The 13299-nt window shown below is 38.0% G+C and overlaps 1 protein-coding gene across 1 annotated transcript; it reads left to right on the top strand.

Moving 5' to 3' along the window:
* The first annotated feature begins 483 nt into the window (after positions 1-483).
* LOC132056961 (protein SCO1 homolog 1, mitochondrial) lies at positions 484-13292 on the top strand. Its single transcript, XM_059449368.1, has 7 exons — positions 484-712; positions 1320-1505; positions 2220-2310; positions 4219-4431; positions 5025-5114; positions 5204-5336; positions 12873-13292. The coding sequence occupies exons 1-7, from the start codon at positions 569-571 to the stop codon at positions 12988-12990; spliced, it is 975 nt and encodes a 324-aa protein (XP_059305351.1). The 5' UTR covers positions 484-568; the 3' UTR covers positions 12991-13292.
* The last annotated feature ends 7 nt before the right edge of the window (positions 13293-13299 follow it).

The following is a 13299-nucleotide window of genomic DNA, read 5'->3' as shown; positions in this document are numbered from 1 at the left end:
TAACACAAATATTATTCACTAAAAGTCTTTTATTGAAAATTTATTATAAGGTATATTACATTACATTAAGAAATAAGATGACAATTGAAATTTCTTTTAAAAAAATCCACAACAAGACATACCAAAATTTGTCATAATAAATACTTCCAAAATTTGTCATAATTAATACTTCTTTAATATTGACTGCGCATCGCGCGGATACTAATACTAGTATGTTGAAATACAATAGTTGAGATATGTGCTTGGTAATGTATGTTGCATGTTTTTAGCAAAACCTATAAAACTGACTAAACCGACAAAAATTGAATCAATAATTTTTTTTAATTGGTTTGATTTGATTTTAGCATTTGAAAAACAGTCTTAGGACGTGTTTGGTATGCCGGAAAATGTTCTCCAAAAAAATATTTCTCCAAAAATAATTGATTTTAATTTCCTTTTTAGGAAAAAACCGACTGAACATAAGAGGAAAAAGAAAAAAAAAAAAAAAAAGCTTCAGTTGTGCGGTTTTAGTAGGGTTTTTGACCTCTTGGCAATCTTTTGACAAGAAAGAAAGATAGAAAGAAAAGCAATGGCGAAAGCAATATCAAGAAATTATCAACAAATTCGGTATCTCTGTCACTCCCTTGCTTCTTCCCAACAATGGCAGCGTTCTTCATTTCACACTCTTTCAAATACTCTCAACACCATCAAATCTTTACCCCTTTCTCCATTGGTTAGTCTTCTTTTTTCTACTCAAAGTTTCAATTTTTTTTTTTTGTTGCTAATTTTAGATTTTTAGGCTAAAAAAATGATTTTTTTCCTGTTTAGTTTATGGGTATTTCAAAAGATTTCAACTTTTGTTTTCTTTCTAATTTCAGATTTTAGGCTAAAAAGGTTAGCTTTTTTCTGTTTAATTTTTGGGTATTTCAAAAGTTTTCAACTTTTTTTTCTCTCTCTAATTTCAGATAAAAGTGATATTTTTCTGCTTAATTTTTGTTTTTTTTTTGGTTGTTGCTAATTTCAGATTTTTGGACTAGAAAGGGTGATCTTTTTCTGTTTCTATAGTCTTTGTTTTGTACTCAAAAGATCTCAATTTTTTTTTGTCTTTCTAATTTCAGATTTTTGGGCTAAAAAAGTCATCTTTTTTTTTTTTTTTTGGTTTAATTTTTGGGTATCTTTTTATAGTCTTTGTTTATTTTATTTTTTAATTTCAGATTTTTGGGCTAAAAAAGTCATCTTTTTCTGTTAATATCTTTGTATAGTCTTTGATTTTGTAGTTTCTAATTCATGGGGCTGAGTTTTTTATTTTTTTTGGTGGGGTTGGGAATCTTGGATTACAGGCTATGCGTTTGGATGGATTGGAAAATGGGTTGATTTCTTACAGGTTTTTGTGCACCTCAAGCTCTAGTAATCAATCAAATTCCGGGTTGGGTGGATCCTCTACCGGAGCAAATTCTGGAAAAAGCGAGAGCTCAGGTGGTTCTCAGAAGACTGAACATGGAAAGGGAAAGTCTATTCGGGGTAGTGTAAGTTCCTTTCCTTATTCACAAAGATATACTACACTTATGTAATGGCATATTCAGAATTCTAAGTTAGCTGTATAAAATATTGAAAATTGCATAAACATATATATATATATATATATACGCCCTCCATCCCATTTGACTGGGCACGGAGTTGAGGAAGACTTTTGAAACTTGTGGTCCAAAATGAGTCATAGATGTTGGTGTGGCTATAAATCATTTCATTAAGGATAAAATGGTGAATTTGAAGTTAAATTGTTACTAAATATACAAATGTGTCATTCTTTTTGGGACTGCTAAAAAGGAAAGAGTCTCGTATAAATTGGACGGATAGAGTAAATATTAAAACTTATCTTGGATGCATGTAATGTATGTATGTATATTAAGTCGAAGGTAACTTGTCCCGGAAACCTGCAGCCTAACACTTGCATTCGTGCTATGTTTTGGTAGAAGTTATATTTTGATCATATGGAGCTTCTGTTATTTGCTGAATTATTTCGGTATTGAGCTTGTGGCTTGGATATAAGCTGCAGACTTTTTGCTTACTTTGTGTGATTAAGAGTTCCATGTTTCTGTTCTGCTTTGGAATAGCTGCAATTTTATGGAAAAATAGTATGGATGCAAATGCAACTCATCTGTTTATAGTAGGTTGTAAAAGTGTTTTTTCCTGATGTTTCGTAGAGTCTGCGATTGATAAGTTTTGTTTGATATGTGCAGCCTGTTTCGTGGATGAGCTTCTTTCTACTTGTTTGCACTGGAGCAGGATTGGTTTACTATTACGACAGGGAAAAGAGACGGCATATTGAAGGTAGATTACTATGGTGAGTTGTTTTAGTTTTAGGGAAAGAACTGCGAACATCGGTGAAACACAACTTAACTTTTGGGATCATTAGAGTTTGGGTTTGAGGGCACCATGGACGAGGATTAGTTACCTGTCAGTATTTATGCGTTTAGGTTTTCTGGTTGTAGCACTGCCTCATTCCAAGTCTAGTTCTACAATGGTTGTGTGTGTGTGTGTAGGCAGGTACATGTCAGAATGCAGAGTCAGTTATTGAACAATGGATTTCAAAAGTCAACTTTTGCTTGTTCCTTTTGTCATCAATAAGTTTAAATCACAAATCGCATCACTTACAAACAATAACAATAAGATACCCAGTGTGATTCCACAAGTGGGTCTGAGGAGGGTGGGGTGTAGGCAGACCTTACCCCTATCTTTGGTAGGGTAGGGAGTTCCGATAGACCAGGTTTGAAAAATATAAGTGTAAAAAAGCTATGATGAATATACTGAAGAAAAGTATCGACAACAAAAATAGTAAAGATAACCAAAGTAAAAGAAACAATAGTAGTAATAAAATGAAGAATAAGATAATGATAGAATAATAATGATAATAATGCTGGTGCGGAGAAGAGGGAGAAGATAAGGCACTATAAACTAGAACCATGCTCTCCTCAGAAAAGAGAGAAATCGCTCGCTCGACTACCTAGTAATCTTCTATTGTAATCCACTTCTGGAGTAATAATTTGGAATCTATCCATTTGTCACGTGTATGAGGGTCTCTGCTGCAAAACCTCTGATTATGCTTTTCTTTGGTCCACGACTGAACTCTTGTGCTCTTAAAAGAAAAAAAAAAAAACACATGCTGGAATTTATTTTTTAGGATGTTGGGTTTTGCAAAAAAAAATGTTGTGTATTTTTTCCTTTGTCTCATTTGATAGGGTAAGTGTGCATTTTTGGTAGCTTTTTGTATCCGTAAAACACTGTAAAATGGTCGCTTACTTACACACAATATATCTCTATTGAATTGAACTAAACCACTTTGAGTTTTTCTTTGAAAAGGTTAACATTTTGTATATATTTATCGAAACTGCACCTAAGGTTGTGCTGAAACCATATTTACAAGTGAAAAGGAAGAAAGACTGCTCCTGTTCCTGAAACCTAACAAAAATCTAGGGTGTCTATCATTGAAGCAGTGTCTTCTATGTATCTCTGGTTAGACCAAAAACAAAAAAGTCTAAGGCAATTCAACTTTATCCTCTGAACTGAATTGCTAATGTTGTCAAAACATCTGGAATTCCTCTCTTTCCAGATTGTCCACCAAATGCAAGTTGGGACAATCCTCCACATATCTATGCTTAACAATCCTGCTCCAGCTTCTTCCCAGCTAAACAAGACTTCAATAATCTTTGTTGGCATTGTCCAAACCATGCTTCTTAGGCTAATGAAGTTCTTCATAGCATGTCTGTGATCCTACAGTTTAGGAATAGATGGCTGACTGTCTCAGCTTCTTCACCACACAACTAACACTTTGAGCATAGGTTGATCTTTCTCTTGCTAAGGTTGTCATGTGTCAGCACCACTTCCCTGGCTAACAACCAGGTGAAACATGCTACCTTGTAAGGTATTTTAACTTTCCAAATGTGCTTCCATGGCCAGTTGACCATCTGCTGCTTGTCTCTGTTAAGTAGCTTAAATACCCATTTATGAAATTTTGATTTCTTAAGAGAGAGGTCAGATGTGGTGCTTCGTCTTTTACTTCAAATAACAAATAATTGTATTTACTAATATTTTACTAACCCTGCATTGATAAGCTTCTTTTATGATTATTCAATTAAAGTTAAAGATTGTAAGATCATAGGTTACAATATGTGTTTTTGCGTTGCGTCTAAGTTCCTATCATTCTAGTTTGCTGATTCAGCTTGTTACTTATTGTTACAGATATCACCAATGCTTCAACTTCGGTAAAGCAAGGACCTTCAGTAGGAAAAGCAGCCATTGGTGGTCCATTTAGTCTTATTGACCATAATGGAAAACCAGTAACTGAGAAAGACTTCTTTGGCAAGTGGACAGTTGTATATTTTGGTTTCACTCACTGTCCAGATATATGTCCCGATGAGCTACAGAAACTCGCTGCTGCCGTTGATAAAATTAGTAAGCCTTCTCATCATAGTTCTCTGCCCTAAATGGATGAACTTTTGCATGGTCCACTTATTATCTGACATCAGTTTTCTTGCCGTTTATATTATCCTTCCTCTCGCCTTCAAGTTAATGTCTAATTTTCCTAGTTTTAATCCAGACTTGATTCCCAATTTGTTTGGTCAAACGGAGGCAATAATAACAGAACTAAAGGAGCGTTCCGATTGCCAATGTTGATTCAGTAAAGAAAAACTGATGGTGCATATTAAGTATCATGTGAACTATGAGCATGAATTGCGTAGGCTCAAACCATAACCTTTTTCCTTGCTTCAATTGTAATTCCATTTTGTGCATGAAAATGTTCAAACTGGTTTAATATTCTCCGAACGGAGACAGTTGATCGTTCGGCTACTTAGTGGAGAAGTTGTTAGCTATTGTCGTAGCAGACTATAATAAGGCAGCTACTGACTTTATGGTTCCAATTTTTTTGTTCTGAGAGAAAAGCCCATAAATTGTTAATCTATAGCTGTCATGATGTCTTTTTCCTTTTAATTTTAAGAATACAGGGATATATTAATCTTCTAACTTGTAATATATTCAATATGCAGAGGAGAAGTCTGGAATTCAAGTAGTACCTTTATTTATCTCAGTTGATCCTGAAAGAGATACGGTTGAGCAAGTAGGCGAATATGTTAAAGGTGTGTTTCAGATTGAACTGATTATATATCGTGCATTAATTAGATATACTTGTAAGGTTGTAACTGACAATTTTGCACTCAATGTTTAGAGTTCCACCCAAACTTGATTGGCCTCACTGGTACCCCAGAAGAGATAAAGAAAACAGCACGTGCTTATCGGGTTTACTATATGAAGACAGAAGAAGAAGGCTCAGATTACCTTGTTGATCACTCAATAGTCATGTATGTATTACTTGATCCTGCTTATCCTAGCAATGATTGCACACCTTTGATTTTTCTGCTTCCTTACAGATGAATAATATCCTGCATACAGAGTCTTTTTAAATTTTCAGCACCTTTAATGTATCTAAAATGAGGTGCTTCAAATGATGTGGTTCGCATAGAAATGCGGGGATCATTCAAATTTATACAGGTATACCGGTAATACTATAAAACAAGCATTAGAAAAATAGCTTTACTACAGTGGTAACCATTCTCGTTATCTTTTTCGGTTTTTCCTCCATGCATCCTCCATCTGGAAAGCACTACTTATAGTGCTTGTAGCCCCTCAGTTTCCATTTGATCACTTCAAAAGTAAGCATGCATTAGGACCTATGTGCATGAACAAAACCTTATAGAGTTGGATATTTACTGATGAAGACCAATATATGTAGAAGTAACCCATGTATGGAATGGGAGTGGAAATATAGTTGTAGTTGGAAGTGATGGCTGGCGAGTGAGCTCAAAGAGGTGTTAGTTTTTTGTTGGGAGATAGTGTGCTGATGGATTGCCGAGAGATGGGTATTCATGATGATTAACTAAACTAATTCTTGCTGTTTGAAATAAATGATTAGAACATGACTGAGATTGACTAATGACTTAGTAACTATAATTGACCAACAAGGTCCTACCTCCCAAGGTAGGGGTAAGGTCTGCGTACACTCTACCCTCCCCGGACCCCACCTTGTGGGAATATACTGGGTATGTTGTTGTAATTGACCAACAAGTTATAAGTTATTGGAAGCATTTTTGGTCATTAATTCACAAAACCATTTTTTTTTTTTTTACAGTTCCCAGTTTAAAAAAATAACAGTTTTTCTCACATACTAACCAGAAATTAATTCTTAAGATGAACTTCATTTTATAATAAATACAAAGATATTCCATCTAGGCATCAACTACTCCAAAGTCCAAACTACTGGGAGACGTAATTTAAGTTCTTGTCATGCTAGTTTGCATTTTTGTTTACTGGCAGATGACTTTTTCTCCTTATCCACTTAGATGATAAATTGATGGACATATCACCGTTTGGCCATGAATATGATTTGGAATTTTGAAATAATATTTGAAGATTTTATTATTTCAAATAAGTGTTTGTTTATCAATTCGGTCCATTATTTCAACTTCAAACTGGAAATAGAGAGTTTGAAGTTTGAAAAACAGAGTATTAGGAGCATTTCTAGTTTTTACTCACAAAACTTAACTTTTTTTTTTTTTTTCTATTTTTGTGTCTCTCCACACTGTTCCCTACACTCACCCACCTACCGCCCCCCACCCCAACCCCCTAAAAGAAACACCCAAGAAAAAACTTCCCCCTCTGGTGATCCTTCTGATCACCGGAATCAATTCCACCTCTCTTCTTTTCCCCTTCCTTCTCTTCTTTACTTCTCTCTCCTCTTTCTTTTGATACCCATTTGTCATAGATCCGATGAATATGGCCCGGAGACTTTTCTTTATCTCAGGGGACAAATCCTTCGAGCTAAAAGATATAAGTGAGGACTGTGACAGATGGTTTATTCTCTACGAGCGCAGCAAAAGATTCATCAGCAGTATTAAGGTGGATGAAAGCAACCTGAGATGGATTTGTGAGGCTTTGAAGCAAGCTTCACTTGGGTATGGAAACAGATGTAGGAGATGGGCTAGGAAGATACAAGCTTATTCCTACAGGGTGACTCAGAATTTCAACAGCTATGGAAGAGACGTGCGAATCGAGACACAGATAGGCCAAAGGAAGTCAGCTATCATTGTTCCTGAGATAGATTTCAATACGGGATGGGGAGATATTGCTGAAAAAATTCAAAGATCTCTTGGTAAGGCTTCAAACCCCAGGTTTCAGCTAGCCACGGAGCAAGCAAAAACATACATGGAAGCTGCAAAAATCCTCCAATGGCCAGCCATGGATCCTTCTGAAGGGATACCTGGGAATGAACACTTTCTTTCAAAATGTCTCATCGGATGCTTCAACGACGCCGGCAGTGCTAACCCAAACCCATCAGTAATTCAAAGCTGGTTCGTTAAGAGATGGCAAGTAATAGCCGGCCTCAAGGTCACTCAAATTAACCACAATCAATTTTTGTTCGACTTCCCATCCTAACAGGAAGCTATCAGAATCAAGGCAGGGGACTGGTAGTGGAATGGTAGAAGATTGGCCTTGGAATGGTGGTCGCCGGCGTCGGATTTACAAAAAGGGACTGGTACGGGGCGCAAATGGGTCAAAGTCTTTGGTATTCCCCTTCATGCATGGACAGAAAGTACTTTCAAGTTCATCGGAGATAACTGTGGTGGTTTCATTGAAATTGATGACGATACAAAACACAAAAATCATCTTTTTTGGGCTCGTATCTGTATTCAGAACACAACGGGAATCATTCCCGCAAAGCTTGACCTAGATCTGGGAGATTGGAGCTTCGAGATAACGATTTTAGATGACATTCATTTCAAACCCAGGCCAGCCGGAAATAAAGGCTCCGGCGAACTGGAAAAGAAGAAGTCGAAGGAAGAAGAAGGTGCATCGAAAATTGCTACTGACACAAAGCAAGCACACGTGATTAGGCAGCAAAATTACTTTAATTCAAATTGCAACTCTGCTTCTTTTCCTTTGGTCAATACACGGCAGGTTAACCCAGAAAATTTGGGCCAGGCTCCTAATTTTAATTTTTATAAGAAGGGCCCAAAAAAGAAAAAGGCCCAAGTGAAAGAAATTAAATTGATGAAAGAGAAACAGATCTGGCAGGTTAAAGGCCCAATTGTTGGGGCAAACTCTAATAGATACGACTTATTATCTACTGAGTCCTGCACCGACTCAATCGATAATCAAGAGAATCCAGCTCCTTCACAAACTCAGGACTTCTTACCAGACCCAATCACAGGAGATTACTCCTTCGATGCTGATGACGAAGAAGACCCAAAGGATTTCACTCCTCGTCTGTTTCAACAGCCATCATCACACAAGATTCTGACCCGGGTAAACAACTCAGACTCGGACTTCTCCTCTCATACAGTGAGTGATGCTCTCCCACTAACATGGCATGTAGGAGAGTCTAGCATGCACAGGATAGACAAACCAACGGTGATTGAAACCTCGACATGGACAAAGATCATAATGGGGAAGGCATGCAAAATTTTTGGTGTCAATTTTCAGGGATTTGAGCATGAGCTGCTGGGCATTATTTTGAGAATGGAGCAAAGAAGAAAGGAACAACTCAAGCATCAAATACATTCACCCAAGACCGGGAAAGAGAAGAAACCAAAGGGGGAAGGGGAAAGGAAAAGGCTAATCAGTGGGGTCAATTATGATAAAAAGACCCAACATTTACCGGGAACGGGGCAGGTCCTATCACTCTAGTTCTGGATGAAACTCAAAATTTTGAGTTCTAATGTGCAGGGGGCGAATGACAGAAGGAAAAGGAATACAATAAATGACTTGATTCGAAAGTGGAAGGTCGACGTCATGTGTTTGCAAGAAACTAAAATTCAAGATTGGCCAGACGGTGATGTGTATCAATTATGGGGCAACAGATGGGCTGATTGGGCTGAATTAAAAGCGAGTGGCAGTAGGGGTGGGATCATTGTAGTCTGGGACAAGAGGCTATGGAACAATGTGGGGAACTTGCAAAGCATCTACTCCATTTCTTGTATGCTTGAAAGCACACAAGAAGATTTTAGATGGTGTTTCACAGGTATTTACGGGCCTCATACAAACCCATAAAGGGAAGAAATGTGGAATGAAATTGCAGGAGTCAGAGGGCTATGGGATGGGCACTGGGTGCTTGGAGGAGACTTTAATGTCTGTAGATTCGAGGGTGAAAAACTTAATTGCACAAGGAGGTCTAAGGGCATGATAACCTTCTCAGAAACAATCCAGGATTTGTGCTTGATAGACTTGCCTCTTCATGGTGCAAGTTATACCTGTTCAAGAGGTGAAAATTGTTCTCAAGCCTCTAGAATCGACATATTCCTCATCTCCCCTGAATGGGATGAATCCTTCAAGACAGTGAAACAGTTAGCATATCCTAGAGTAATTTCTGATCATAAGCCCATCATGCTGGAAAGTGGGGACTGGGATGCTAGCCCCTCCTATTTTAAATTTGAAAATATGTGGCTACAATCAGAAGGGTTCATGGAGAAACTAAAAGGATGGTGGCAGAGTTATTCTTTCACTGGCAGCGCAGATTACATTCTCTTACAAAAGCTAAAAAATTTGAAGAAAGACATAACAACTTGGAACAGGGAGGAATATGGGAAGATAGAGACCAAAAGGTCTAAAGCCTTGGCAGAGCTTTTTGCACTTGAACAGGACCAGGAAAGGAGGAATCTCACTCAACAAGAGATCATTCAAATGGCGAACCTAAAAGTTGAGCTACAGCAAATAGCAAGTGCAGAAGAGGTCTCGTGGAGACAAAAATCTAGATGCCTCTGGCTTAAGGAGGGGGATAAGAATACCAAATATTTCCAGAAAATAGCAAACTCTCACCGAAGATTCAATTCCATTGACAAACTACAAGTGGAAGATGTAATTATTGAGGACAAAGAGCAGATAAAAAGAGAAAAGAGAGATACTGACTTCTATGAGGGGCTTTACTCTGAGCAAGAGAATTGGAGACCTTCTGCAAACTTTGAAGGAATAGCCACTATAACAGAGGAGGAGAATCTCAGCTTGGAGGCAATATTTGAAGAAGAAGAGGTTCTAGCTGCTATTAAGGCATGTGCACCAGACAAGGCACCTGGCCCGGATGGATACACAATGGCCTTCTATCAAAAGGCATGGGAGTTCATTAAAGAGGATATCATGGGGGCCCTTTCACATTATCATCGACATTGTTGGATGGTGAGGTCATCCAATGCCTCTTTCATTGCTCTCATTCCTAAGAAGAAAGGTGCCATGGAACTCAAAGACTATAGGCCAATTAGTCTTATTGGAAGCATATACAAAATAGTAGCCAAAATTTTGGCTGAAAGGCTCAAATCAGTGATGGGAAAGCTAGTGTCAAATCAACAGAATGCCTTCATAAAAGACAGGCAAATCACTGATGCATCAATGATAGCTAATGAAGTTTTGGATTGGAAGCTGAAGAAGGGAGGAGCAGGAATTCTTTGTAAACTGGATTTGGAGAAAGCATTTGACCAACTAAATTGGTCATACCTCATCTCAGTTCTAAGGCAAATGGGGTTTGGCAGCAAATGGATCAAGTGGATCAATTTTAACATCTCAACAGTGAAGTACTCTATCCTAGTCAACAGAAGCCCGGTTGGCTTTTTCTCCCCTCAAAGAGGCTTAAGGCAGGGAGATCCTCTCTCTCCCTTCCTTTTCATTCTTGCTATGGAAGGACTAAGCAGACTACTAGACACAGCAAAGCGTATGCAATGGATCAGAGGCTTTGATGTGGGTGTCGGGGACACAATCAACATCTCCCACCTATTGTATGCCGATGACACACTGATCTTCTGTGGTGCAGACAGAGATCAGGTGCTCTATTTAAATCTAACCCTTCTTATTTTTGAAGCTCTTTCAGGTCTGCATATTAACATGCACAAAAGTGTGATTTATCCAGTCAATGAAGTGCTAAACCTAGAGGAGTTAGCAGGAATTCTGGGCTGCAGCACTAGCACATTTCCTACCACATACTTGGGCCTCCCATTGGGTGCAAAATACAAGTCTACTGCTATATGGGATGGAGTGGTGGAAAAATTTGAGAAGAGGTTAGCTTCCTGGCAAATGCAATACCTCTCCATAGGAGGCAGACTCACTCTAATCAGTAGTGTCCTGGATAGCATTCCCACTTACTACATGTCACTATACCCAATGCCAACAAAAGTGCTGGAACAGTTGGATAGAATAAGAAGGAATTTCCTCTGGGAAGGTAATAGCAGTGAGCACAAGTTCCATCTAGTAAAGTGGGAAAAGATTATTATGCCAAAGCATCAAGGTGGTTTGGGAATCAAAGATCTGGCAGCCCATAACGAGTGTCTTTTGATGAAGTGGCTCTGGAGATACACACAAGAGGATCAACCTCTATGGAAGAGGGTGGTTAATGCTAAGCATGGTTCTCAAGGCAGCTGGTGCACCAAACTAACCAGTGCACCACATGGGGTAGGAGTTTGGAAGCATATATGCAGGCTATGGGGAGAGTTCTCAGAAAATCATCACTTTTTGGTAGGCAATGGGTCAGCGAATTAGGTTCTGGAAGGACAAATGGCTGGGAAACTCAACCTTAAGACATGATTATCCTGCTATTTTTCAGATTGCTTGTCATCCTGACTCTACCATCACTCAAAACAAGATTGGGCACATCTGGAACATCACACTGAGGAGGAATCTTCAAGACTGGGAGGTTGAAGATCTAGTCAGGCTTCTAGCCACATTGAACGACATCCTACTAAATGAGCATATCACAGACAAGTTCAAATGGGGAGGTGCAAGTGATGGCAGATACACTGTGAGGAAAGGATATAAAATGATTATGGAACAAAATGGAATTACTGATTTCTGGCCTTGGAAACTAATCTGGAAAACCAAACTGCCCCCCAGGGTCATCTGTTTTAGCTGGACTGCTCTTTATGAGGCATGCTTGACCCTGGACATCCTTATGAAAAGGGAAATTCATATGGCTAATAGATGTTACATGTGTCACGGGAGGGCAGAAACCAACAACCATCTGTTTCTGCATTGTAGATTTGCATTATATTTTTGGAACATGTTCTGTTCACTTTTTGGAGTCAGTTGGGTTATGCCTCGTACCATCAGGAATGCTATCGAGTGCTGGAGCAGCTGGAGGGTTGATAACACCATCAAGAACATTTGGAGAATGATACCTGCTGCAATTTTTTGGAGCATATGGAAGGAGAGGAATAGAAGATGCTTTGATGGATTATCAACCCCAACACCAACCTTGAAAGCAAACTGTCTTTTGCATTTATTTAGTTGGGCAAATGTCTCCCCTGTAGATTCACCTGAAAACTTTTTGGACTTTGTTAGCTCACTGTATTTAAGATAGTTTGTTTGGACTGTAGAAAGCTAACAAGGTGATTTTTGCTTTTTGAAGCTACTAGGTAGCTCTAACTTTACCTGTAATTTGCATCTTCTTGATGCTTGATGCTAATGATAACAATTATTTCATAAAAAAAACTTAAACTTTTTTCTCCATGTCCAAACACCAATGAATCCAAATACCTTTTTTCACCTTGAAATTCAAATACTGCTTTTTTTTGCTTCCAAATTTCAACCAAATCATGTCCAAACTCTAAGGTTTTAGCATATCTAAGGTTGCGTGCAAAATATTGTTGTGATCTATCTTGTATTTGATGTGAAGTTCCAGCCTAAAGTGATTATTTGAGATTCTTTATGTCTTCTAAAACTTGAAATCTTATAACCTTTCTTAAAAGGGTTTAGATTGTTCTTCATCAAAAGGTTTGGATTGTCAACGACTCTGATTTCTAAAGACAGTATGTGGATGTTACTATAGCATGGGAATTTGATGAGATTGATGGTACAATTTGCAGGTACCTTATGGATCCTAAGATGGAGTTTGTGAAGTTTTTTGGGAAGAACAACGACGTCGACATGCTTACTGATGGAATAATTAAGGAGATAAAGCAATACAAGCAAGCCAAGGCATAATACTCTTTAAAAGGTCTAGCTGTTGCTAGAGCATTGAGCATTGCATTCGGTGGAAAATTTGCGTACACAGTAAAGAAATTTTGAGTACTTTAGGTCTTACATGATATTTGACACAAAAAAAGAAGAAGAAGAAGACATTCAGTTTCATTATTTTGAACAAAACTGTTGCAGTTTGATGGTATACCATAATCCTAAATTTAGGAATAGACTTGCTCTCTAAGGTATTTGTTAGTTTACTGGCATTACCCTTGGCAACTAAGCAAACGCTGTTGTCCTCAATAAAAATATATGGTTGAATAATACCATGAA

This window comes from Lycium ferocissimum, chromosome 5 (assembly GCF_029784015.1).
Source record: "Lycium ferocissimum isolate CSIRO_LF1 chromosome 5, AGI_CSIRO_Lferr_CH_V1, whole genome shotgun sequence".
Lineage (NCBI taxonomy): Eukaryota > Viridiplantae > Streptophyta > Magnoliopsida > Solanales > Solanaceae > Lycium > Lycium ferocissimum.
The sequence above is the reverse complement of the archived record's forward strand: the minus strand, read 5'-3'. Positions and strand labels throughout refer to the sequence as shown.

What these genes read in the sequence shown, in the direction of transcription:
- LOC132056961 (XM_059449368.1), top strand. Translation starts at nt 569, where the DNA reads ATGGCGAAAGCAATATCAAGAAATTATCAACAAATTCGGTATCTCTGT. An exon ending in TGCTGCCGTTGATAAAATTA is followed by an intron (nt 4,432 to 5,024) that starts GTAAGCCTTCTC and finishes TTCAATATGCAG; the next exon opens with AGGAGAAGTCTGGAATTCAA. An exon ending in GTTGATCACTCAATAGTCAT is followed by an intron (nt 5,337 to 12,872) that starts GTATGTATTACT and finishes TACAATTTGCAG; the next exon opens with GTACCTTATGGATCCTAAGA.